The following is a 23,795-nucleotide window of genomic DNA, read 5'->3' as shown; positions in this document are numbered from 1 at the left end:
CAATGGATCGGATTCTCCTCCCATAACCTGGAAAGGGCAATAGATCCATATTTCTCTACAGTCATCCATATGGCTCCAGTACGGAGATAAGTGTAACCCCCGGCAGTGTCACAATGATTTATTTCTGCATTTGTAGGAAGAATAACATTTATGAGTTCATCCCCGATCACCACTCCGAATTCCCCACCGACCTCTTCAAGAAAGTAACTGGAGAGAAGATGTATGTAGACGAGCAGATACTGGTGAGGACCTGTACTGAGTGGGGGATGTATAGTATAACCTGCAAATATTTCTTCACATTAGGACACAAGTCAATATTAATATGTTACATACATAGGTTCCTCCAGTCATTAACTTCCCTGAGCCGTCCATAAACCAGAACTCTCAAACTGCGGTACAGCAACATTACTCCCAATACATGTCTACATGTCGTATCCTGAAGCAGGTAAGTACTGAATATCTACTATAATACTGCCCCCTATGTACAGGAATATAACTACTATAATACTGCCCCCTATGTACAAGAATATAACTACTATAATACTGCCCCCTATGTACAGGAATATAACTACTATAATACTGCCTCCTATGTACAAGAATATAACTACTATAATACTGCCCCCTATGTGCAGGAATATAACTACTATAATACTGCCCCCTATGTACAGGAATATAACTACTATAATACTGCCCCCTATGTACAAGAATATAACTACTATAATACTGCCCCCTATGTACAAGAATATAACTACTATAATACTGCCCCCTATGTACAAGAATATAACTACTATAATACTGCCCCCTATGTACAGGAATATAACTACTATAATACTGCCCCCTATGTACAGGGATATAACTACTATAATACTGCCCCCTATGTACTGGAATATAACTACTATAATACTGCCCCTATGTACAAGAATATAACTACTATAATACTGCCCCCTATGTACAAGAATATAACTACTATAATACTGCCCCCTATGTACAGGAATATAACTACTATAATACTGCCCCCTATGTACAGGAATATAACTACTATAATACTGCCCCCTATGTACAGGAATATAACTACTATAATACTGCCCTCTATGTACAAGAATATAACTGCTATAATACTGCCCTCTATGTACAAGAATATAACTGCTATAATACTGCCCCCTATGTACAGGAATGTAACTACTATAATACTGCCCCCTATGTACAGGAATATAACTACTATAATACTGCCCCCTATGTACAGGAATGTAACTACTATAATACTGCCCCCTATGTACAGGAATATAACTACTATAATACTGCCCCCTATGTACAAGAATATAACTACTATAATACTGCCCCCTATGTACAGGAATATAACTACTATAATACTGCCCCCTATGTACAGGAATATAACTACTATAATACTGCCCCCTATGTACAGGAATATAACTACTATAATACTACTCCTATGTACAAGAATATAACTACTATAATACTGTCCCCTATGTACAAGAATATAACTACTATAATACTGCCCCCTATGTACAGGAATATAACTACTATAATACTGCCCCCTATGTACAAGAATATAACTACTATAATACTGCCCCCTATGTACAAGAATATAACTACTATAATACTGCCCCCTATGTACAAGAATAGAACTACTATAATACTGCCCCCTATGTACAGGAATATAACTACTATAATACTGCCCACTATGTACAGGAATATAACTACTATAATACTGCCCCCTATGTACAGGAATATAACTACTATAATACTGCCCCCTATGTACAGGAATATAACTACTATAATACTACTCCTATGTACAAGAATATAACTACTATAATACTGTCCCCTATGTACAAGAATATAACTACTATAATACTGCCCCCTATGTACAAGAATATAACTACTATAATACTGCCCCCTATGTACAAGAATAGAACTACTATAATACTGCCCCCTATGTACAGGAATATAACTACTATAATACTGCCTCCTATGTACAAGAATATAACTACTATAATACTGTCCCCTATGTACAAGAATATAACTACTATAATACTGTCCTCTATGTACAAGAATATAACTACTATAATACTGCCCACTATGTACAGGAATATAACTACTATAATACTGCCCCCTATGTACAGGAATATAACTACTATAATACTGCCCCCTATGTACAGGAATGTAACTACTATAATACTGCCCCCTATGTACAGGAATATAACTACTATAATACTGCCCCCTATGTACAAGAATATAACTACTATAATACTGCCCCCTATGTACAGGAATATAACTACTATAATACTGCCCCCTATGTACAGGAATATAACTACTATAATACTGCCCCCTATGTACAGGAATATAACTACTATAATACTACTCCTATGTACAAGAATATAACTACTATAATACTGTCCCCTATGTACAAGAATATAACTACTATAATACTGTCCCCTATGTACAAGAATATAACTACTATAATACTGTCCTCTATGTACAAGAATATAACTACTATAATACTGCCCACTATGTACAGGAATATAACTACTATAATACTGCCCCCTATGTACAAGAATATAACTACTATAATACTGCTCCCTATGTACAGGAATATAACTACTATAATACTGCCCCCTATGTACAGGAATATAACTACTATAATACTGCCCCCTATGTACAAGAATATAACTACTATAATACTGCCCCCTATGTACAGGAATATAACTACTATAATACTGCCCCCTATGTACAGGAATATAACTACTATAATACTGCCCCCTATGTACAGGAATATAACTACTATAATACTGTCCCCTATGTACAGGAGTATAACTACTATAATACTGCCCCCTATGTACAGGAATATAACTACTATAATACTGTCCCCTATGTACAGGAGTATAACTACTATAATACTGCCTCCTTGCTTTTGTTCTTGTTGTATAATATTCTGTATCTTCTCTCCTCAGAGACAAACCATTGAGTTGCTTCCTCTCACTAAGGTTGAGTATAACTGGAAGGGGAAAAGCTGCAGTTACTTTGTGTACGGGCGGGAGAACAAGGTGGAGACTAAGGATTATCCGTCCACCTGCTGCTGCGTCATCCTGTGATCCGGAAACTTGTTTCTATGGATTGTGGAAGTTAATGTCCGGCTGTTACAATGTGTCAGATATTAGATGTGCAGGATATTACTCTGATGTGTATTATACTTTGCCATTATTTTTATGTGCCTTTTTTTAATAGTTTTTAGGTTTTTTTTTCAGTAAACCTATGTAGTCCTGGGGAAAGCTGTGTGCCCTAGGGCTGTTCTCATACCTCATACAATGAATGTCTGTGCTGTGCCCCTAGTGGACGGTGTAGGAGTGCAGCTTTTTATGCTAATGGAGCCTGAGTTCCACTTGATTCTAAAACTTGAGATTTTCAAAGTGACAGTGTTTGCCTTTTGTTAAGTCCTGAGCCACCCAGCTTTCCCAGGAACAGATATAACAAAGAAATATACTAGACGTAAGAGAATATTTTACTTTGCTGCTGCGGCTGCAGCTCCTCAGCTTTTGTGGAACTACAACTCCCAGCATGTATACCTGCTTGGATATTCTGGAAGTGAATGTGGCATGCTGGGAGTTGTAGTTTCACCATGTTGCTGACCTCTGGACGCTTCTATACAGGGAGTGTATATTTTTTCTTCTGGTTCCCATTTCTTGTCACCAGAAGCTCCTCCCCCGGATCCAGTACAGACGTCGCTGCTGTATGTGGCTCCTTGTGTTTTTATAAGGAAATCTGTTACAATAAATTTCCATTTTTTTTAAGTTACATTTTGTCTGTTTCTTTGTACCTGCTCCACGTCTGTGATCTCATACAGAGCACATGCAGCAGCCTCTGCCGGACACCACAGTGGGGGCACCGGACGCCCTCCGACCACATGTGCCGTCACTACACAACTTTCTCAACTTCCAAAAATGTTGCACAAAAAGTTTAGTTCCCGCAGTAGGAAATGCAAGACTTGATTTCCAAATTCTTGGCTGGCTGTAGTGAAGGGGTTAACATTAATAGACCTGCTGATCTTAAAGGGGAAGGGGAAACGTTTTGTGTATTTTATGGACCAGTAGGAAGTTTTGATCAGTTTTGAAGCATTACAATGGGGGTCACCCAGGACCAATAGGATGTAGGAATCATATTGAAGCTTGTGGAGGTCTCCAGTGATATAAAGTTCTCTCTCACGTACTAATTGTTACATACAGACAATCTGTACAATATAAACCCACCCGCACATGTACATATACACATATACATACATACACACATATACACATATACATACATACACACATATACACATATACATACATATACATATGTACGGACATATACACTCCAACCATCCACCTCTGCAGAACTACATGAGATGGATGCACACAGCCTGGTCGAGGCGACACGTCCTGGGCCAGGCAGATGCTGGAGCTGTGAAGACGGTCTCTCTATTTTCCTGCTTCCATATTGCGATCAGTATTCTCCATCAGTATTTGTCATCTGGAGCAGTTCTAAGAACCAGAAGAAGAACAGATTGTGATAATCATATAATCCTTTTTCTTTGTTCCTCTTTTGGTTTTGGTTGAAAAAATATTAGTGTGAAAGGGGTCAAACTCCACTGCGGTGAGGATGTAGGGTCATGTCCTGTGACGTCTGTACATCTCCCTTGTTATGTTCAGTTCTGACCAATAGATGGCAGACAAGACCTAGAGCTGGAGGAGGAGATCCAGCCCCAGTGATGATGATGCCCAAACTACAACCAAAACCTGTTTATTTTTTTGCAAGGTGCCAAAACAGCAATTTATTACTCCCTAATTGGTCACAGCTTTCAATCGTATTACAGTAGAAGAAATTTGCATGATCTTTGTAGAATTCCTCCAGGGTCAATTGGACAGATAGACTCATGGGGTCTCTAGGGTCCCTGCTGTTTTCTGCTCCTGAGCTCTCTGCTGTCCCTGCTGTGCTCTGCTCCTGAGCTCTCTGCTGTCCCTGCTGTGCTCTGCTCCTGAGCTCTCTGCTGCCCCTGCTGTGCTCTGCTCCTGAGCTCTCTGCTGCCCCTGCTGTGCTCTGCTCTAGAGTTCTCTGCTGCCCCTGCTGTGCTCTGCTCCAGAGTTCTCTGCTGCCCCTGCTGTGCTCTGCTCCTGAGCTCTCTGCTGCCCCTGCTGTGCTCTGCTCCAGAGTTCTCTGCTGCCCTCTGCTCCATGGACTTATGGTGGAGTCTATTATTTGGGGTAATGAAACGTCCCTTTATATTTAAGTGGCCAAGTGGCATCCAAAAGCACGGATAAATTGTAAGTACCCCTAATAATGTATGCACCAATTCGGCTCAAAATCTAATTACATATTGTGTCTCCATAGGGAGATCGGGCCAAATTATACACGACTAGATTGAATAACAAAAAATGATAAATTTTATTAATTTTAGTTAAAAGCATAGAAAAAACATGTTAAAAGGGTTAATTACAGCGGTGGATGGGATACACAGAAAAGGAACTATATCCGGGAGGTCACGACATAATATTGCACATATACGTAAATGAACAGGTCATGCTTATTGCCTGAAAAAGGATGTCTTATTAAAGTATATATGAAGTAACGTGCTTACCCATGTGGATAATCAAAGTTAACGTGACCCGGGTAGTTCCAGCCCCGACGCGCGTTTCGGCTTATCCAGCCTTCGTCTGGGGGTGGCGCCATAAGGGTCATAGGTGGCTATTTATCTAAATATTCCACCTATCAGCAGCGTTGCTGTGTAGAGGTGGAGACAGCTATACGTAATGGCAGGAAGAGATGAAATGCGCGTGCGCCTAACAGTGACAACAGCAACAATGGTTGCCATAGCGACACTTCGTATAGTGGCGCATCACAGGCCTGCGGCGCATGCGCATTGACCAAGAAATAAATAAACGCTGCACGAGACACGTATTGGACATCACAACGGCGTGTAAGTGTATGACTAATGGGTAGTCCCAATGAATATCCATTGGAACTAAGAATATTTAGTATGAATGTTGCCAGCAAGAAATAAATAAATAAATAAATGTTACAACATAATTAAATTATCTAAAATATTAGTAACAGTAAGTTTAAAGATTAGGAATAGTGATGTGTACATTGTATGAGCCTACTTACAAATAATTGACATGATACTAAACTAAAAACCAATAAAGAGATACAAAATTACGCAGTTACACAATTACACAATACAGAATTACACAGATATAACTATTATCTATATCTATGTAAGGGTCATATTCTTTAAGATTGTATATAACATATCATTTGCGAACCTTTGGCTAAATGAAGTGATGATGGAAAAATGGAGTGTCATAGTGTAATTAGTTGAATACATAAGGATAACCTTATCAAAATATAAGGCGAATGTGCATGCATGTCATGCATGCACATGCGCTGTTGAATTATTATACAACTTAACCTTAATAATTGTGAAGGGATAGGAAGTGATGGACGAGTGCAGTGAAGGTGAAGTGAGGGAGAGGGGGAGTGAGGAAGTGAAGTGCCAACTATAGAATAAATTATTGTGAAAAATAAAGGTTAATTGTAATAAAAACCAAAATGATACCGCATTGCTCAATTCAAGAAAAATTATTGACAAAGGTACGTATGTAAATATACGCCACTACATGTCACAATCTCTTTGCAGATAGTGTAATGACCATTAGGTGACCGTAGCCACACTAATGGTTTGTGATATTGTTGGAAAGGCCAATGTGGCTTAAAACTTACATATCATAGGTCCAAAATATATAGTATAGTAGCCATTAGGTGACCGTGGCCACGCTAATGGTTTGTGATAATGCTGAAAAAGTCATTGTGGCTTGAACTAATTTGCAGTGGGCAAAAAAGAAGAAAAATAATAGAAAAATATAAAATCCTGAAAAGTACAGGAGTTAGGGTCCAATATTAATCCGTGTCTGATGGTTAATGATAGGAGATATAAGCCATTCGTATGGTTTTCTTTGGAGCCGTCTAAATTCTCACAAAATCTGTGGTAAGGAAGCGATGTTGCAGTCACCTATGACTAAAGAATATACAATTAAAAATCTGTTAAAAACATTTTTTACAAACAATGACGCAGGTGGAGAGATACAGCATGATAAGCAGAGGTAACTAACTGTACTGTTTTCGTGGTGGTTGGTTATCTTATTCTAAAAATGGGGCAAAGCTTATTGATTCGTTGAGGCCATTGGGTTGTATAGTATTGAGAGTCCATATCCACCGTGACTCGCATTGGGCTAATTTCTTTTGAATGGGTCCTCCTCTAATGCCCAGGTTAATCCTGTCTATGCCTCGCACTTTTAGGAGTCTTGAGTCTGAATGATGTTTTTCCCTAAAATGCTGTGCTACCGGTTTTCCCTCTGTGTTGAACATTGCATCACTTGATGCATTAATGTCACGTATATGTTCTCTGATGCGGATCTTCATGGCTCTAGATGTCATACCGATATAAATTTTCCTACAGGGGCATGTAGCGTAATATATCACTGCTTGGGTGTTGCAAGTGATATTCTGTGTAATTTTGAAACTTCTTGTCTCAGAGGAATTAGAAAAAGTGTCTGCGGTTTCCACATTAGGACAGGCGACACACTTGCCGCAAGGTTTGCAACCCCATTTTGGCAATTCTGCTCCGAAAATTGTTTTGGGCTGCCCTCTGCTCCAGAGTTCTCTGCTGCCCTCTGCTCCGGAGCTCTCTGCTGCCCTCTGCTCCGGAGCTCTCTGCTGCCCTCTGCTCCGGAGCTCTCTGCTGCCCTCTGCTCCGGAGCTCTCTGCTGCCCTCTGCTCCGGAGCTCTCTGCTGCCCTCTGCTCCGGAGCTCTCTGCTGCCCTCTGCTCCGGAGCTCTCTGCTGCCCTCTGCTCCGGAGCTCTCTGCTGCCCTCTGCTCCGGAGCTCTCTGCTGCCCTCTGCTCCGGAGCTCTCTGCTGCCCTCTGCTCCGGAGCTCTCTGCTGCCCTCTGCTCCGGAGCTCTCTGCTGCCCTCTGCTCCGGAGCTCTCTGCTGCCCTCTGCTCCGGAGTTCTCTGCTGCCCTCTGCTCCGGAGCTCTCTGCTGCCCTCTGCTCCGGAGCTCTCTGCTGCCCTCTGCTCCTGAGCTCTCTGCTGCCCTCTGCTCCTGAGCTCTCTGCTGCCCCTGCTGTGCTCTGCTCCAGAGTTTTCTGCTGCCCTCTGCTCCAGAGTTTTCTGCTGCCCTCTGCTCCAGAGTTTTCTGCTGCCCTCTGCTCCGGAGTTTTCTGCTGCCCTCTGCTCCGGAGTTTTCTGCTGCCCTCTGCTCCTGAGCTCTCTGCTGCCCCTTCTGTGCTCTGCTCCTGAGCTCTCTGCTGCCCCTTCTGTGCTCTGCTCCTGAGCTGTCTGCTGCCCTCTGCTCCTAACCTCGGCGAGTCCCAATTCTTACAGTAAAGAAGCCTTGTGTTGCCTCGGGTGAGTAAACCTTGTTTTCTCTAGGCACCCTTTTTTTTTAAAAAAAGGTAATTTAACCTGGAACCATATATTTTTGTATGGACCTTTCATATATTTATATAAATTAAGCATGTCCCCTCTTAGATGTCTCTTCTCGAGACTAAATTTAGGTGTTTAAATCTTTCCTCATAACTGAGACCCTCCATACCCCTTATCATTTTTGTGACTCTTTGTTGTTCCCTCTCCACCTCCAGCGCCTCCTATTTATGGCCCGGAGACCAGAACTGGACAGAATATTCCAGAAGAGGCTGAACCAATGCCTTGTACAGTGTGATATTACATCCTTATCCCCAGAGTCCAGACAACTTTTTTTCTCTTCTTCTTTTCAACAATTATTATTGGTATTTTACACAGGGACAGAAACAAAAAACCGATGTAACTGCAATGATAGACCCCAATCTATTCACATTGTATCTGTTTATATTAAACTGATACATTGTATGTAATTGTTTCTGCAGCAGTGAATGTGATACATTGTAACAAACTATCAGCACAGGAGAGAGACTCCTGCAACTGCCCCCTACAGTTCACACAGGAATGTCTATGCTGGGTGCAATTGTAACAAACCCTCAGCATTAGGTATTTATAGGTTTAGTCAGTTCCCATTCACTGACTGCAAGCAGATATTGGATCTTATACAAGCTGCAGCAGGAGATGTTAAGGTTCTGTACTGGGAGACAGAAATCACAGAACTGAAACAGAAAGTGTCTTCTCGCTGCACATTGTGACCCCAGGGCGGAGAATCGCCTAATGATTCACGAGGAAGAGGAAGTGAGAAGCAAAGTTGTTTTCACTCACAACTGAGACCATGGAGGAACGCTGGGGGATCAGGTCAGTGGGTTATTTAGGAGATGTTGTTACTTTGTATCAGTTTTACATGTGACCCTTGTTGTAAAACTAGGAGACTGTACAGGGGGGATACAATCTATTACTCTCTGTTATCAGCCATTACACCCCGGGGAGAGGAGACTGTACAGGGGGGGATACAATCTATTACTCTCTGTTATCAGCCATTACATCCCGGGGAGAGGAGACTGTACAGGGGGGATACAATCTATTACTCTCTGTTATCAGCCATTACATCCCGGGGAGAGGAGACTGTACAGGGGGATACAATCTATTACTCTCTGTTATCAGCCACTACATCCCAGGGAGAGGAGACTGTACAGGAGGATGCAATCTATTACTCTCTGTTATCAGCCATTTCATCCTGGGGAGAGGAGACTGTACAGGGGGGGGGGGGGGTACAATTTATTACTCTCTGTTATCAGCCATTTCAGGCTGCGGTCATACACAGCATTTTTAAATCTAATTCAAATGCAGCATGGAGGTGTTTGGTCAGAATGCTTTTGTGTATCCACTAAGTTGCACGGGTTCTGACCAACCCCCCACAGCTGAGACTCTACATGTGAATGCAGCCTAAGTGCAGGTGGTGGATGACTGTAGAGCAGGTGAAATCTTGGAGCCTGGAATGTGGAATATCAGGAATGAATGAAGTTTAGAGGTGTTTGGTGATAAGTGATGTCCCCTAGACTTGGTATATGCTTAAAATCATAGAGAGCAGGTTGTGTCCCTATGACAACTCTTCAGGAGTTGCTTGGATCACGAGGATTATTGTGACATGCTCAGGGGGTGGGGAGTTTCCCATCACATGAAGTTAATCTGCGGTAATATCATTAGAAGAGGAAATTCTTGTGGTGCCGCCATTTATTATGACTCACAAGTGACCTGCACAGCAGCCGATATCTGCATCCGGGACGGCTGGATATAATCACTGTGACCACTACTTGCTTGAATGACAGAAAGCCATGTGTGAATGGGGCCTAGGAATATATCATTGTTAAAAGGAAACCATCAGCAGGAGTGACCATACAGCCAGTGTTATGTATTGTCCCTGGAGAGATGTGTAATCAGACCTCACACTGCTGTGCTCTGTGCACTCTGCAGCCAGTGCTATGTATTGTCCCTGGAGAGATGTGTAATCAGACCTCACACTGCTGTGCTCTCTACAGCCAGTGTTATGTATTGTCCCTGGAGAGATGTGTAATCAGACCTCACACTGCTGTGCTCTGTGCTCTCTGCAGCCAGTGTTATGTATTACCCCTGGAGAGATGTGTAATCATACCTCACACTGCTGTGCTCTGTGCTCTCTGCAGCCAGTGTTATGTATTGTCCCTGGAGAGATGTGTAATCAGACCCCACACTGCTGTGCTCTGTGCTCTCTGCAGCCAGTGTTATGTATTGTCCCTGGAGAGATGTGTAATCAGACCTCACACTGCTGTGCTCTGTGCTCTCTGCAGCCAGTGTTATATATTGTGCATGGAGAGATGTGTAATCATACCTCACACTGCTGTGCTCTGTGCTCTCTGCATCCACTGCTATGTATTGTCCCTGGAGAGATGTGTAATCAGACCTCACACTGCTGTGCTCTGTGCTCTCTGCAGCCAGTGTTATGTATTGTCCTTGGAGAGATGTGTAATCAGACCTCACACTGCTGTGCTCTGTGCTCTCTGCAGCCAGTGTTATATATTGTGCATGGAGAGATGTGTAATCATACCTCACACTGCTGTGCTCTGTGCTCTCTGCATCCACTGCTATGTATTGTCCCTGGAGAGATGTGTAATCAGACCTCACACTGCTGTGCTCTGTGCAACCAGTGTTAGGAATTGTCCCTGGAGAGATGTGTAATCAGACCTTTGTGTATGTTGTTAGCAGCAGCAGGAAGGTGATATATGGTTAATATTCCAGGATTGTAGCTACTCAAAGTGCACTGGGGGTGTGTCCCTGTGAGTGTCTGAGGGCGCGTTCACACGTTCCGCTATCGTCGCGTTCATAACGTCGCGTGCACAACATTGTGAGAACACAAGGTCATTCAGTCTGGGAAAGCTGTGTAACAATCCCTATGAATGTAATATTGGGGTCACCCATAGATTCTGAAAATGTATATAATTTATAATAATACATTTCCTTTTTGTCTAGCAAACCACCAAACTATGGAACAATGGGGCAGCCATTTGATCCCAGTTACCTGCTGCCTCCAGGTATGAAACATTATTGCCTACATGCAAAAGTGAGTGAGCAACTGCTGGGGGTAAGGCCCAGGAGTGAGCAGCTGCTGGGGGTAAGGCCCAGGAGTGAGCAGCTGCTGGGGGTAAGGCCCAGGAGTGAGCAGCTGCTGGGGGTAAGGCCCAGGAGTGAGCAGCTGCCGGGGGGTAAGGCCCAGGAGTGAGCAGCTGCCGGGGGGTAAGGCCCAGGAGTGAGCAGCTGCCGGGGGGTAAGGCCCAGGAGTGAGCAGCTGCCGGGGGGTAAGGCCCAGGAGTGAGCAGCTGCCGGGGGGTAAGGCCCAGGAGTGAGCAGCTGCTGGGGGTAAGGCCCAGGAGTGAGCAGCTGCTGGGGGTAAGGCCCAGGAGTGAGCAGCTGCTGGGGGTAAGGCCCAGGAGTGAGTGTGCTAATCTCTTCCTGGTCATCTCTCCAGGCGCAGCAATGGCTCCAGCACAGATGAATCCGGCGATGGCTCCAGCCATGACCTCCGCAGGGGCTCCTCTCACCAATCCAGCACTAGTCATCGATGGTCCAACAGCGCCGCCCTCTGACTGGGAGGTTATTCCAGGGTATGAAGGGATGGGCAGCGATGATGGAGGTAAGAGAATTGGGGGCAGTTATATTGATTATTTATGGTTCTATGATATCGCTTATATTCAGACGCTACCCCCCCCCCCCGTTTTATTACAGACCCTGTACCACTGACCATATCCCAGAGGCTGGGCCCAAACTTAAATGGGTCAGCAGATTAAATCCAACCTAAAGCTCATCCCTGTAAATCATCATTCTAATTTAATTAAGACTGTCATACCTCACTCCTCCTGCAGGGGCGCTGCAGGCAGAATACAAATAAGAAGTTGCAGCTCCAACCAGAAGATTCATACCCTTTAAAGGTTAAATTAACGATAATGAAGTGCACATGACCCCTCGTTAGGGATAGGGATGAAGGTTGCACTTTATAAAGTTGCTTGAAATTACAAATTTTACGACACAATGGCGCATTCATGAAGTTCCATACTTAACCCTTAACACATTTAGACATACACGGACGCCATAGAGACTGCATGGGCCTGTGCGATCGCTATGGGAGCCCCGATGTGTGTGACAGCTGGGATTGCCATACTGCGATCCTGGCTATGTAACCCTATAGACGCCATCATGGTGACCGCGCACGACTATAGGGCATTACCATCTAATGCCCCATCCTATGTAAAAATCACATTTCCCACTAAGACAAGTGAAACTGACCACAAAAACTACATATTATACACTACATATTGGGCAACAACCCACAAAAAACAAGCCCTAAAATAGCCCCTTAAGAAAAAAAATTCAAATGTTATCCCTCAGAACACGGCGACGCGAACACAAGCGAATTTCTCACCAAATGAGTTCTGTATTCTACATTACAACCATAGAAAGTGATATAAATGGGTAATCGCCGTAACCATGGTGACCCATTGAATAAAATCGCATATTTCTTTTTATGGTACGGCGAAAGACCAACAAAAGAAAGCTAAAACCCCGAAATTAGTGTTTGTTTTTTTATCCCCACCAAGAAAGAGTTAATAAAATCTCATCAATAAAACTATTGAATCCCCCTAAATGATGAACCTGAAAAGTGGACCTCATCCTGGAAAATACAAGCCCCCATGTATCCAAATTACCCAATATCTTTGTCTATGTTGTTAGTAGCAGCAGGACTGTGAAATAAGGATTTATATTCCAGGACTGTAGCTTCTCCATATCAAATAGGGGCTTGTCCTCACACTGCTGTTCTCTGTGCTCTCTGCAGCCAGTGCTATGTATTGACCCTGGAGAGATGTGTAATTAGACCTCACACTGCTGTGCTCTGTGCTCTCTGCAGCCAGTGTTATGTATTGTCCCTGGAGAGATATATAATCAGACCTCACACTGCTGTTCTCTGTGCTCTCTGCAGCCAGTGTTATGCCGTGTCCCTGGAGAGATGTGTAATCAGACCTCACACTGCTGTTCTCTGTGCTCTCTGCAGCCAGTGCTATGTATTGACCCTGGAGAGATGTGTAATTAGACCTCACACTGCTGTGCTCTCTGCTCTCTGCAGCCAGTGTTATGTATTGTCCCTAGAGAGATATATAATCAGACCTCACACTGCTGTTCTCTGTGCTCTCTGCAGCCAGTGCTATGTATTGTCCCTGGAGAGATGTGTAATCAGACCTCACACTACTGTGCTCTGTGCTCTCTGCAGCCAGTGTTATGCCGTGTCCCTGGAGAGATGTGTAATCAGACCTCACACTGCTGTTCTCTGTGCTCTCTGCAGCCAGTGCTATGTATTGACCCTGGAGAGATGTGTAATTAGACCTCACACTGCTGTGCTCTGTGCTCTCTGCAGCCAGTGTTATGTATTGTCCCTGGAGAGATTTATAATCAGACCTCACACTGCTGTTCTCTGTGCTCTCTGCAGCCAGTGCTATGTATTGTCCCTGGAGAGATGTGTAATCAGACCTCACACTGCTGTGCTCTGTGCTCTCTGCAGCCAGTGCTATGTATTGTCCCTGGAGAGATGTGTAATCAGACCTCACACTGCTGTGCTCTGTGCTCTCTGCAGCCAGTGCTATGTATTGTCCCTGGAGAGATGTGTAATCAGACCTCACACTGCTGTTCTCTGTGCTCTCTGCAGCCAGTGTTATGTATTGTCCCTGGAGAGATGTGTAATCAGACCTCACACTGCTGTGCTCTGTGCTCTCTGCAGCCAGTGTTATGTATTGTCCATGGAGAGATGTGTAATCAGACCTCACACTGCTGTGCTCTGTGCTCTCTGCAGCCAGTGTTATGTATTGTCCCTGGAGAGATGTGTAATCAGACCTCACACTGCTGTGCTATGTGCTCTCTGCAGCCAGTGTTATGTATTGTCCCTGGAGAGATGTGTAATCAGACCTCACACTGCTGTTCTCTGTGCTCTCTGCAGCCAGTGTTATGTATTGTCCCTGGAGAGATGTGTAATCAGACCTCACACTGCTGTGCTCTGTGCTCTCTGCAGCCAGTGCTATGCATTGTCCCTGGAGAGATGTGTAATCAGACCTCACACTGCTGTGCTCTGTGCTCTCTGCAGCCAGTGTTATGTAGTGTCCCTGGAGAGATGTGTAATCAGACCTCACACTGCTGTGCGCTGTGCTCTCTGCAGCCAGTGTTATGTATTGTCCCTGGAGAGATGTGTAATCAGACCTCACACTGCTGTGCTCTGTGCTCTCTGCAGCCAGTGTTATGTATTGTCCCTGGAGAGATGTGTAATCAGACCTCACACTGCTGTGCTCTGTGCTCTCTGCAGTCAGTGTTATGTACTGTCCCTGGAGAGATGTGTTATCAGACCTTTCTGTATGTTGCTAGTAGCAGCAGAACTGTGATATACGGATTTATATTCCAGGATTGCAGCGTCCCCATATGCCATGGGGGTTTGTCCTCACACTGCTGTGCTCTGTGCATAGAGCTGCTCTACAGTCTTTCCTCGATGCAGAGAGCTCAGCGCACAGCAGTGTGATTTCTCCCCCATCCTCCTGTGTGCGGAGGGCTCTGTGTTAGGCTCCTGTGTGGACGTAGATTATCGTCTCTTTTATGTTTTATTCTTTTTGATTAATATAAAATATTCTACAATTCGCAGGTAAATTTCTGCCGCCACCACAACCGGGACCGCCCCCTGGCGCCATGCCCACGCCTGCCAACACCAGCTGGACGTAAGAGAATCAGGGAACCCCGGGGAGCATCACAACAAGGGTCCTTCTACCCCCAGTATTTTCACTTCCACATGGCAAGATGAGACTCATGGTGCAGATTTTGCATTAAAGGGGTTGTCCGGGATTAGAGAAACATGGCGGCTTACTTGTATAACTAGCACCACCTCTGGTTGTGTGTGGTATTGCAGCTCAGTCCCACTCGCTGCATTGGAGCTCAGCTGCAGTAACACACCCAACCTCTGGACAGATGTGGCGCTGTTATTACAATAAAGGTCTCATGTACATCTAATCCTAGACATCCCCTTTAATTCCACCCAAGAGCGTTTTGGGATGGGACATAGCAACTTGTTTAACTCTTTCACCCTGCAGGTCAGGGGGTAACATGGAGTCGCCATCTTTGCCTGCTCCTGGGGGGCTGGGCTCCTTCTTGTATGACCGTGTTCAGATCACCACCTTCCATCTTCCCAGAATCCCGTCTGTCTCGGAAGAGGACGCTAGAAAAGCGCTGATGGATTACGCCAACGGAAAATGCTGCTACCGCTCCACCCCTGCGGAGGAGATGGACTTCCATGAACTCCGACCATTTAATACATACCGGGTGTGTAGACGTCCTGATAATTTGTTACCCCTTAAAGGGCTTGTCCAGAATAGGTAAACAGCGCCTCCCCTGTCCATAGGTTGGGTCTGGTATTACAGTTTGGTTCAGTTAAAGGGGTTTTTCCCATCTAGTCATTCAAATTTATTTTAATTCATTTGCCATATGTAAACATGCCCTCAATTGGATGGTATTAAAAAAAAATGTTCCTGTGTGAAGATAATGGGGGTCATTTACTAAGCACCCGATTCGCGTTTTCCCGACGTGTTACCCGAATATTTCCGATTTGCGCCGATTTCCCCTGAATTGCCCCGTGGCCGAATGAAAACCCGACTGATTCGAAAAACCGCCGCATTTAAAAACAAAAAATCTGTCGCGGAGCTTGCACTTACCTTCACTCAGCCCGGCTCGGTGTATTCCAGTGCGTTCCGATGCTTTTCAGCGCATCAGCGCCACCTGGTGGACGGCGGAGGAGCTACCTTAATAAATCCCGGCCGGACCCGAATCCAGCGCAGAGAACGCGCCGCTGGACCGCGAATGGACCGGGTAAGTAAATATGCAACAATGTCCCATAAATGTAACCATGTTGTCCCTTATAAACAAGATGGCTTCCTTGGATATGACCACCCCGCACTCTGGCAGCGATGGCACAGATGCGCTATTGAGTCCTGCCTGACCACCTGAAGCGAGTGATCATTTCCACAGGACGGCTGTGGGGACCTGCAGTAACTTCCGGACATTTCATATACAAAAACTGTTTGTTTCTTTGTGCAATCCGTCCAGCAGAGGTGGTCGTCTCCAAGCACACAGTCTTGTTTCTAAGGGACCATATGACTACATTTATGAGACATTATCTTCACACAGGTAATATTTTTAAATAACATCTAATTGAAGAAATGTATATATATGACAAATGAATTAAAATAAATGTGAATGCCCAGATGGGAAAACCGCTTTAAGCCCCGCTGCAATACCACACACAGCCTGGGGGGTAGTGTGGCGCTGTTTGTGTGTGGAAAAAAGAAGCATTTTTTTTCAAAAAGAGAGGCGTCCTGCATCTACAATTATTATTGTCATTTATTTTTTTTAAATGTTGCTTTTCTTTAAGTATCGACTGGAGACATTCACGGAATCGCGGACGTGTGATTGGGTGACCAAACCTTACAGGGGTCAGTATGTCCTGTACATCAGCGCTGCTGTCCGGGAGCTCCACTGGGGCACTGCAAGGATTCTGGGTGCTTTCTTTCTATTTGTAAGGATTCTGGATGATCTCCTTCTGTTTGCATGGACTTTGGGTGCTCTTCTTCTACTTGCAAGGATTATTTGGGTGTTTTCCTTCAATTTGATAAATTTTGGGTGATCTTCTGTTTGCTTGGATTTTGAGTGCTCTTTTCTATTTGTAAGGATTCTGGGTGCTCTCCTTGCAAGGATTGTGGGTGCTCTCCTATTTGCATGGACTTTGGGTGTTTCCTTCTATTTGCATGGACTTTGGGTGTTCTTCTATTTGAATGGATTTTTTGGGTGCTCTCCTACTTGCATAAATTTTGGGAGATACTCTGTTTGCATGCAATTTGTGTGCAGTGGATCTGTTTGCATGGATTTTGGGTGCTCTTTTTCTGTTTGCATGGATTTTGGGTGCTCTTTTTCTGTTTGCTTGGAGTTTGGGTGCTCTTTTTCTGTTTGCTTGGAGTTTGGGTGCTCTTCTTCTGTTTGCTTGGAGTTTGGGTGCTCTTCTTCTGTTTGCTTGGAGTTTGGGTGCTCTTCTTCTGTTTGCTTGGGGTTTGGGTGCTCTTCTTCTGTTTGCTTGGAGTTTGGGTGCTCTTCTTCTGTTTGCTTGGAGTTTGGGTGCTCTTCTTCTGTTTGCTTGGAGTTTGGGTGCTCTTCTTCTGTTTGCTTGGAGTTTGGGAGCTCTTCTTCTGTTTGCTTGGGGTTTGGGATCTCTTCTTCTGTTTGCTTGGAGTTTGGGAGCTCTTCTTCTGTTTGCTTGGAGTTTGGGAGCTCTTCTTCTGTTTGCTTGGAGTTTGGGAGCTCTTTTTCTGTTTGCTTGGAGTTTGGGAGCTCTTTTTCTGTTTGCTTGGAGTTTGGGAGCTCTTCTTCTGTTTGCTTGGAGTTTGGGAGCTCTTCTTCTGTTTGCTTGGAGTTTGGGAGCTCTTCTTCTGTTTGCTTGGAGTTTGGGAGCTCTTCTTCTGTTTGCTTGGAGTTTGGGAGCTCTTCTTCTGTTTGCTTGGAGTTTGGGAGCTCTTCTTCTGTTTGCTTGGAGTTTGGGAGCTCTTCTTCTGTTTGCTTGGAGTTTGGGTGCTCTTCTTCTGTTTGCTTGGAGTTTGGGTGCTCTTCTTCTGTTTGCTTGGAGTTTGGGTGCTCTTCTTCTGTTTGCTTGGAGTTTGGATGCTCTTCTTCTGTTTGCATGAATTTTAGGCGAAGTGGTTCTGTTTCCATTGATGGCCTCAGTTTTGGTGAAAGTACATAATCTCCCAGAATCCTCCCTGTGTTGTGCTCTCTTGTGCCTCCGTGCTGTTGTGTTCTTGCAGTGCATCGCCCCCTAGTGGCTGAACCATGCAATGTTATTTGTTCCATGGAGGGGTATCTGTTCTCTAAACCTCTTTAGCCTCTTCTCATACTTAATTCTGCATCATTGGCAGGTGAAGCTGTGGACTCGCCAGTATTCGGGATCCCTCCTCAGCCTTGGGATATTCCCATCCAGATCCCAGTAATGTTTAAAAACGAGACAACGAAGATGCCTGTTCCTCATACATCTACACTAAAGGTACAAATATCACCTATAGAGGTACCAGACCCCAAAATAACAGGACCTCATCTTATTCTGGACTCCCCTCTATGAGATGAAGAGCGAGAACCCTCTGAACTTTGACCTCTCCTCCCCACAGACCTCTATAGCAAGAAATGTATGGACCATCCAGTCCAATGGTTGTACTGTTCATACAGCTGAGGGTTTGTTACAGTCGAATACTGTGTAGACAATTGTATGATGTAAATACAGTTTGTCTTCACTGATACATTGTAACAGATGCTGCTTTATGACTTTTGGCTCTAGAGCCGGAGATGTATAATGTTTCCTTATAAGGTTCTTGGTTCCTTCTTTCTCAAATCACCTGAGATTTCATCTTCTGTAAGAGACTTTATATCTGTTATTTCAGGCTTGTCCTCAGTGTCTGGGAATCTGCAGAACAGTCTGTAAGAAATGCCATGGGACGGGCCGGGTAAGTGCTCAGAGTATTAACCTGTGGATTGTGTTACAAAGGGATCTGACATTGTATCAGGAAATGTATCACTAGTATCCTGCACACTACATCACACAAGCCATGTATGTATGATGAGCCGTGTATGTATGACGAGCCATATATATAACACGAGGCATGTATGTATGACGAGCCACGTATATAACAAGAGCCGCGTATGTATGAAGAGCCGCGTATGTATGATGAGCCATGTATATAACACGGGCCGTGTATGTATGATGAGCCATGTATATAACACGGGCCGTGTATGTATGACGAGCCGTGTATGTATGACGAGCCGTGTATGTATGACGAGCCGTGTATATCACATGAGCTGTGTATGTATGATGAGTTGTGTATGTATGACGAGCTGTGTATATAACACAAGGCGTGGATGTATGATGAGCTGTGTATGTATGACGAGCCGTGCATGTATAATGAGCCGTGTATATAGCACAAGCCGTGTATGTATGATGAGCCGTGTATGTATGACGAGCCATATATATAACACGAGGCATGTATGTATGACGAGCCACGTATATAACAAGAGCCGCGTATGTATGAAGAGCCGCGTATGTATGATGAGCCATGTATATAACACGGGCCGTGTATGTATGATGAGCCATGTATATAACACGGGCCGTGTATGTATGATGAGCCGTGTATGTATGATGAGCCGTGTATGTATGACGAGCCGTGCATGTATAATGAGCCGTGTATATAGCACAAGCCGTGTATGTATGATGAGCCGTGTATGTATGACGAGCCGTGTATGTATAATGAGCCGTGTATATCACATTAGCCGGGTATGTATGATGAGCCGTGTATATAACATGAGGCGTGTATGTATGATGAGTGGTGTATGTATGATGACAAACCTTGCAGAATTCAGCTGTAAAAGTGACTGCAATGATTCTTATATGTGATCAGAGCGGAGATCTTGTTCCTTCTCCCCTCACCTTGTGTCTAATCTTCCTCCCTCCTAAATCTGCTGAATTCCCTCTTGCTGGTTACATTGCAGAAGCTGCCGATGTGACAGATGATACGAGTCTATAGAGGGGCGGCTTAGATCTGATGTGGTTCCCTCTTTGTGTTCTTGCAGGTCCGGTGTTGGGTTTGCAATGGAACCGGACAGCGTTTCAATGACCCTTGTAACCAGTGCAATGGGCAAACTACAGAAAGGTGGGCGGAGCTTCTGCGTCCATAGGGGGGGCTATAAGGGGTTATATGTCCCGGTAGAGCTACATGCAGCTATTACCGGATGTCTATGGGGTAGAAGCCCCCGCTGTCTATAAGCCAGAAGTGGTAAAAAGATGCTGCAATGTGAAGGATACTAGACATATATATGCAGTGTCCAGGTTAGGGGGGGCTCCAGTGTTATGATGGGGTCCGCCAGCTAAATATAAGCTGTGAAAATTGATAGATAATAACATATTGTTATGCTGAATAGTATCTGTATGGCGCACTGTGAGGGTCCTGTACAACTCGTGCAGGGTCTGGGGGTCCTCCATTGGATTCACATGATCACTTATGGGTCAGTCCGGGTCTGGACAGTTAGATCCTACATGTAAATATGAGATTGTTAGTGGATCCCAAAGAGATTAGAGGGATCTACCAGCAGATATAATAAGCTGGAGCGCGACCCTGCAAATGTAACAGAATACAACAAATCCCCTTCCGTTTTGTGTATACAGCTCTCCTGCAGATCTATGTGCTGCATTGGCTACAGACCACAAACATAGGGATTGTCTGTCTGGAAGACCCCTTTAAGGTCATCACCTTCAGCGTGTAAATTGTTATCATTCACAGCTGCAAGACATGTAACAGCACCAGATATCAGACGTGCGCTGGATGCTCCGGACACGGGCAGATCCTGAACTACATCCAGCTGACTGTCACATGGTGAGAGGTCGGGGAAGGGTCTTAAGGGGTCAGGGCAGAAACTTTGCAGATTCTGCAGTTTTTAATGACATTTTTGGAAACCAGAATGGGCTCCTCCCATCAGTCTGTAGGTTTGTGCCCGCCCCCGCGGAGCCTCCAGTCTGCCTCAGGCAGAAAAGGTCACTGAGATTTCCCTTTGACCCCGTCTCCTGCTCCAGAGGTCACTGATTACTATTTTGTCATTCCAGGAAGAACAACATCTATGAGTTTGTGGCCGATCACAATTCAGAGTTTCCTACAGATCTGTTCAAGAAGGTCAATGGAGAGAAAATCTTCACGGATGAACAACTGCTGGTGCGGACGATGTGGTTATATCATGTAGAAAGATATAGATAGATATGAGATATATAGATACAGATATATAGACAGATAGATATGAGATATATAGATAGATATGATAGATAGGAGATATATAGGTACAGATAGATAGATGACTATGAGATAGATAGATATGAGATATATAGATAAAGAAAGATGACTATGAGATAGAGATAGATAGATAGAGAGATAGATAGATGACTATGAGATAGATGTATAAGCAGTATACTAGATGATTGTATATAATATGATTGGATGATCTCTTCCTATTACAGTTGTCTCCTCTGGTTAATTTCCCGGCTCAGTCCATAAATCAGGCGTCGCAGAATGCCTTGCAGCAGCATCACACCCAATTTCTTCCCACCAGTCGGGTGCTGAGACAGGTGAGGTATAAGCCTGGACATACAGGAGAAAGATTGTGATTATAAAAGAAAAAGGGACCAAACGGGGGCTGCTGGGTCCATTGGCTGGGGAAAAGGGGCCTGCAGGGTCCTTGGGTGAGGAAGGGGGGCTGTGGTTTTGATGGGTGGGGGAAGGGGGTCTGCTGGGTCCATGAGTGGAGAAGGGGGGCTGCGGGGTCCATTGGAGGAGTAAAAGGGCCTGCAGGATCCTTGGGTGAGGGAAGGCGGTTCTGCAGGGTCCATGATAGGAGGAAAGAGGGGCTGCGTGGTCTGTGGATGGAGGAAGGGTGGGGGAAATGTCGTCCAATGGGCTGCGGGGGCCCGTGGGTGGGGCAAGGGGGGGCTGTGGGGTCCATGGAGAAGATGAAGCCATGCTAGTGCTAATATTTCTATCCCTCTTCTGCAGAGACACAGCATCGAGTGGCTGCCGCTCACCAAGGTGGAGTATATGTGGAGGGGGAAGCGATACGACTACTTTGTATACGGGAAAGAGAATGAAGTATACACTGACAACTATCCGCAGAAGTGCTGCTGCGCCGTCATGTGACTTCTACCAATCACAGATCCGACATTACATTGTCTACCATTTCCTTCATGCTCCTCATGGGCGGGGCCAGTGACATCACACCACAGCAACTCATGTGATCATCATGCTTCAATGATAATCAGGTTACTGTTCCTGGAGTATAATCACTTACTGCTGCAACTCCTCCAAGACTGTTCATGTTAATATTTTTATGGCTGTTGTTACATTTGTATCTTTCTATGATCAACATTGTCAATGATAAGACTCTGCAGTGCAATACTCACTCTGATCCTTGTAGATTTATTAGTGTGTGCGGCCCATAAGAACCAGCATCAAGGTAGTGAATACATATCAGAACACAGGATTATCCAGTCTGGGCTATAGTGTGCGACTCCATGGGGGTCATTTATCAAATTTTGTTAGTTCTTTTTTTTTGTGACTTTTTAGTGTAATTGTGTCTAAATTTGTGACTTTTTGTGATTTATCAAAAAAATGCAGATGTGGACGTCTTAACAAGTTGCATTTGTTTCTCAAACATTTGAGACTTTAGTGCAACTTTTCAGACAAAAGTCTCCTTTATCAACCACTGAGACTTAAAGGGGTATTCCTCCCACGAAGGATAAGAAAATATCACATTCTCTAATTCACTGTTATTAACAAAAATGCAGCATTTCGCAGATATAATTCCACCCTGTCTCTATCAGTCCTGGTGTATACAATTTCAGGTGCCCTTAGACACGACCCTGCACGACCCTGGGTGCCATCTTGGATTTCTGTGTCACAGAAAGGAGCTGTCTTTCTGCACTGAGCCTGTAGCCCCGCCCCCTGCACGGAGCTCGGACTGACACATGCACTGATACACTTCCTGCCAGCACATCCTGAGCAGAGCGGAGCTGCAAACTACAAGCAGATAAGTGAACAGAGATGTAGCAGAGCTGACAGTGTAATGGGGTTATAGGCATCTCGTGCATCTCTCATCTGTCTCCTCTCTCTCTATGTGTCAGTAGCCAGATAAGTGTATATACACCTGTAACCTGATAATGTAACCACATTGTCACCCCACAGAACTAGAGGGATCATGAAGTGTCTGCTCAGAGAGGCCCCGCCCACACCCTGGGATATTACACTGACCATCACTGAGTGATAGGAGCTAAAATAAAATTGAGTAACTTTGTAAAGTAAGGGGTTAAAAATGATCTTTATTGTGTAACATCACTCGGGGGTTGAGAATTGAGAATTTTCTTTCGTGGAAAATCCCCTTTAAGACAAGTGTCCCCCTATATACTAACTGTACAATATACAGGCTGTATTGTCTTCAATAAAACTCTTCCATTTCTATTTATAAGATTTTTGTATCCTCTTTTTTGACTTTGTGCTACTTTAGTAATGGCTCCAATTCATGTGACATAAACTTTATTTTGAAAATAGCCTGTACGTCTGTGTCTCCATGGTAACAGACTACAAATATTTCAGTGCGTAGTCTGACCCTGCGGTCGTGTTCCCTTCAGAGCAGAGCCCCACACCCTG

General features: G+C 44.4%; 1 protein-coding gene across 1 annotated transcript in view; it reads left to right on the top strand.

Annotated features, from left to right (window-relative positions):
• LOC140104700 (uncharacterized) overlaps window positions 1–23,595 on the top strand; it is a 38,102-nt gene extending 14,507 nt beyond the window's left edge. Inside the window, exons 11-25 of the mRNA XM_072128344.1 lie at window positions 137–242; window positions 338–445; window positions 2,970–3,109; window positions 11,479–11,540; window positions 11,975–12,139; window positions 15,179–15,251; window positions 15,720–15,849; window positions 16,955–17,015; window positions 18,486–18,610; window positions 19,002–19,064; window positions 20,185–20,264; window positions 20,892–20,984; window positions 21,212–21,317; window positions 21,617–21,724; window positions 22,149–23,595. Of these exons, the coding sequence (XP_071984445.1) occupies window positions 137–242; window positions 338–445; window positions 2,970–3,109; window positions 11,479–11,540; window positions 11,975–12,139; window positions 15,179–15,251; window positions 15,720–15,849; window positions 16,955–17,015; window positions 18,486–18,610; window positions 19,002–19,064; window positions 20,185–20,264; window positions 20,892–20,984; window positions 21,212–21,317; window positions 21,617–21,724; window positions 22,149–22,289 (1,561 nt within the window). The 3' untranslated portion in view covers window positions 22,290–23,595. The remainder of the gene's footprint in view (window positions 1–136; window positions 243–337; window positions 446–2,969; window positions 3,110–11,478; window positions 11,541–11,974; window positions 12,140–15,178; window positions 15,252–15,719; window positions 15,850–16,954; window positions 17,016–18,485; window positions 18,611–19,001; window positions 19,065–20,184; window positions 20,265–20,891; window positions 20,985–21,211; window positions 21,318–21,616; window positions 21,725–22,148) is intronic.
• The last annotated feature ends 200 nt before the right edge of the window (window positions 23,596–23,795 follow it).

This window comes from Engystomops pustulosus, chromosome 10 (genome assembly GCF_040894005.1).
Source record: "Engystomops pustulosus chromosome 10, aEngPut4.maternal, whole genome shotgun sequence".
NCBI classification, from domain to species: domain Eukaryota; kingdom Metazoa; phylum Chordata; class Amphibia; order Anura; family Leptodactylidae; genus Engystomops; species Engystomops pustulosus.
This window is presented reverse-complemented; position numbering and strand designations above follow the sequence as displayed.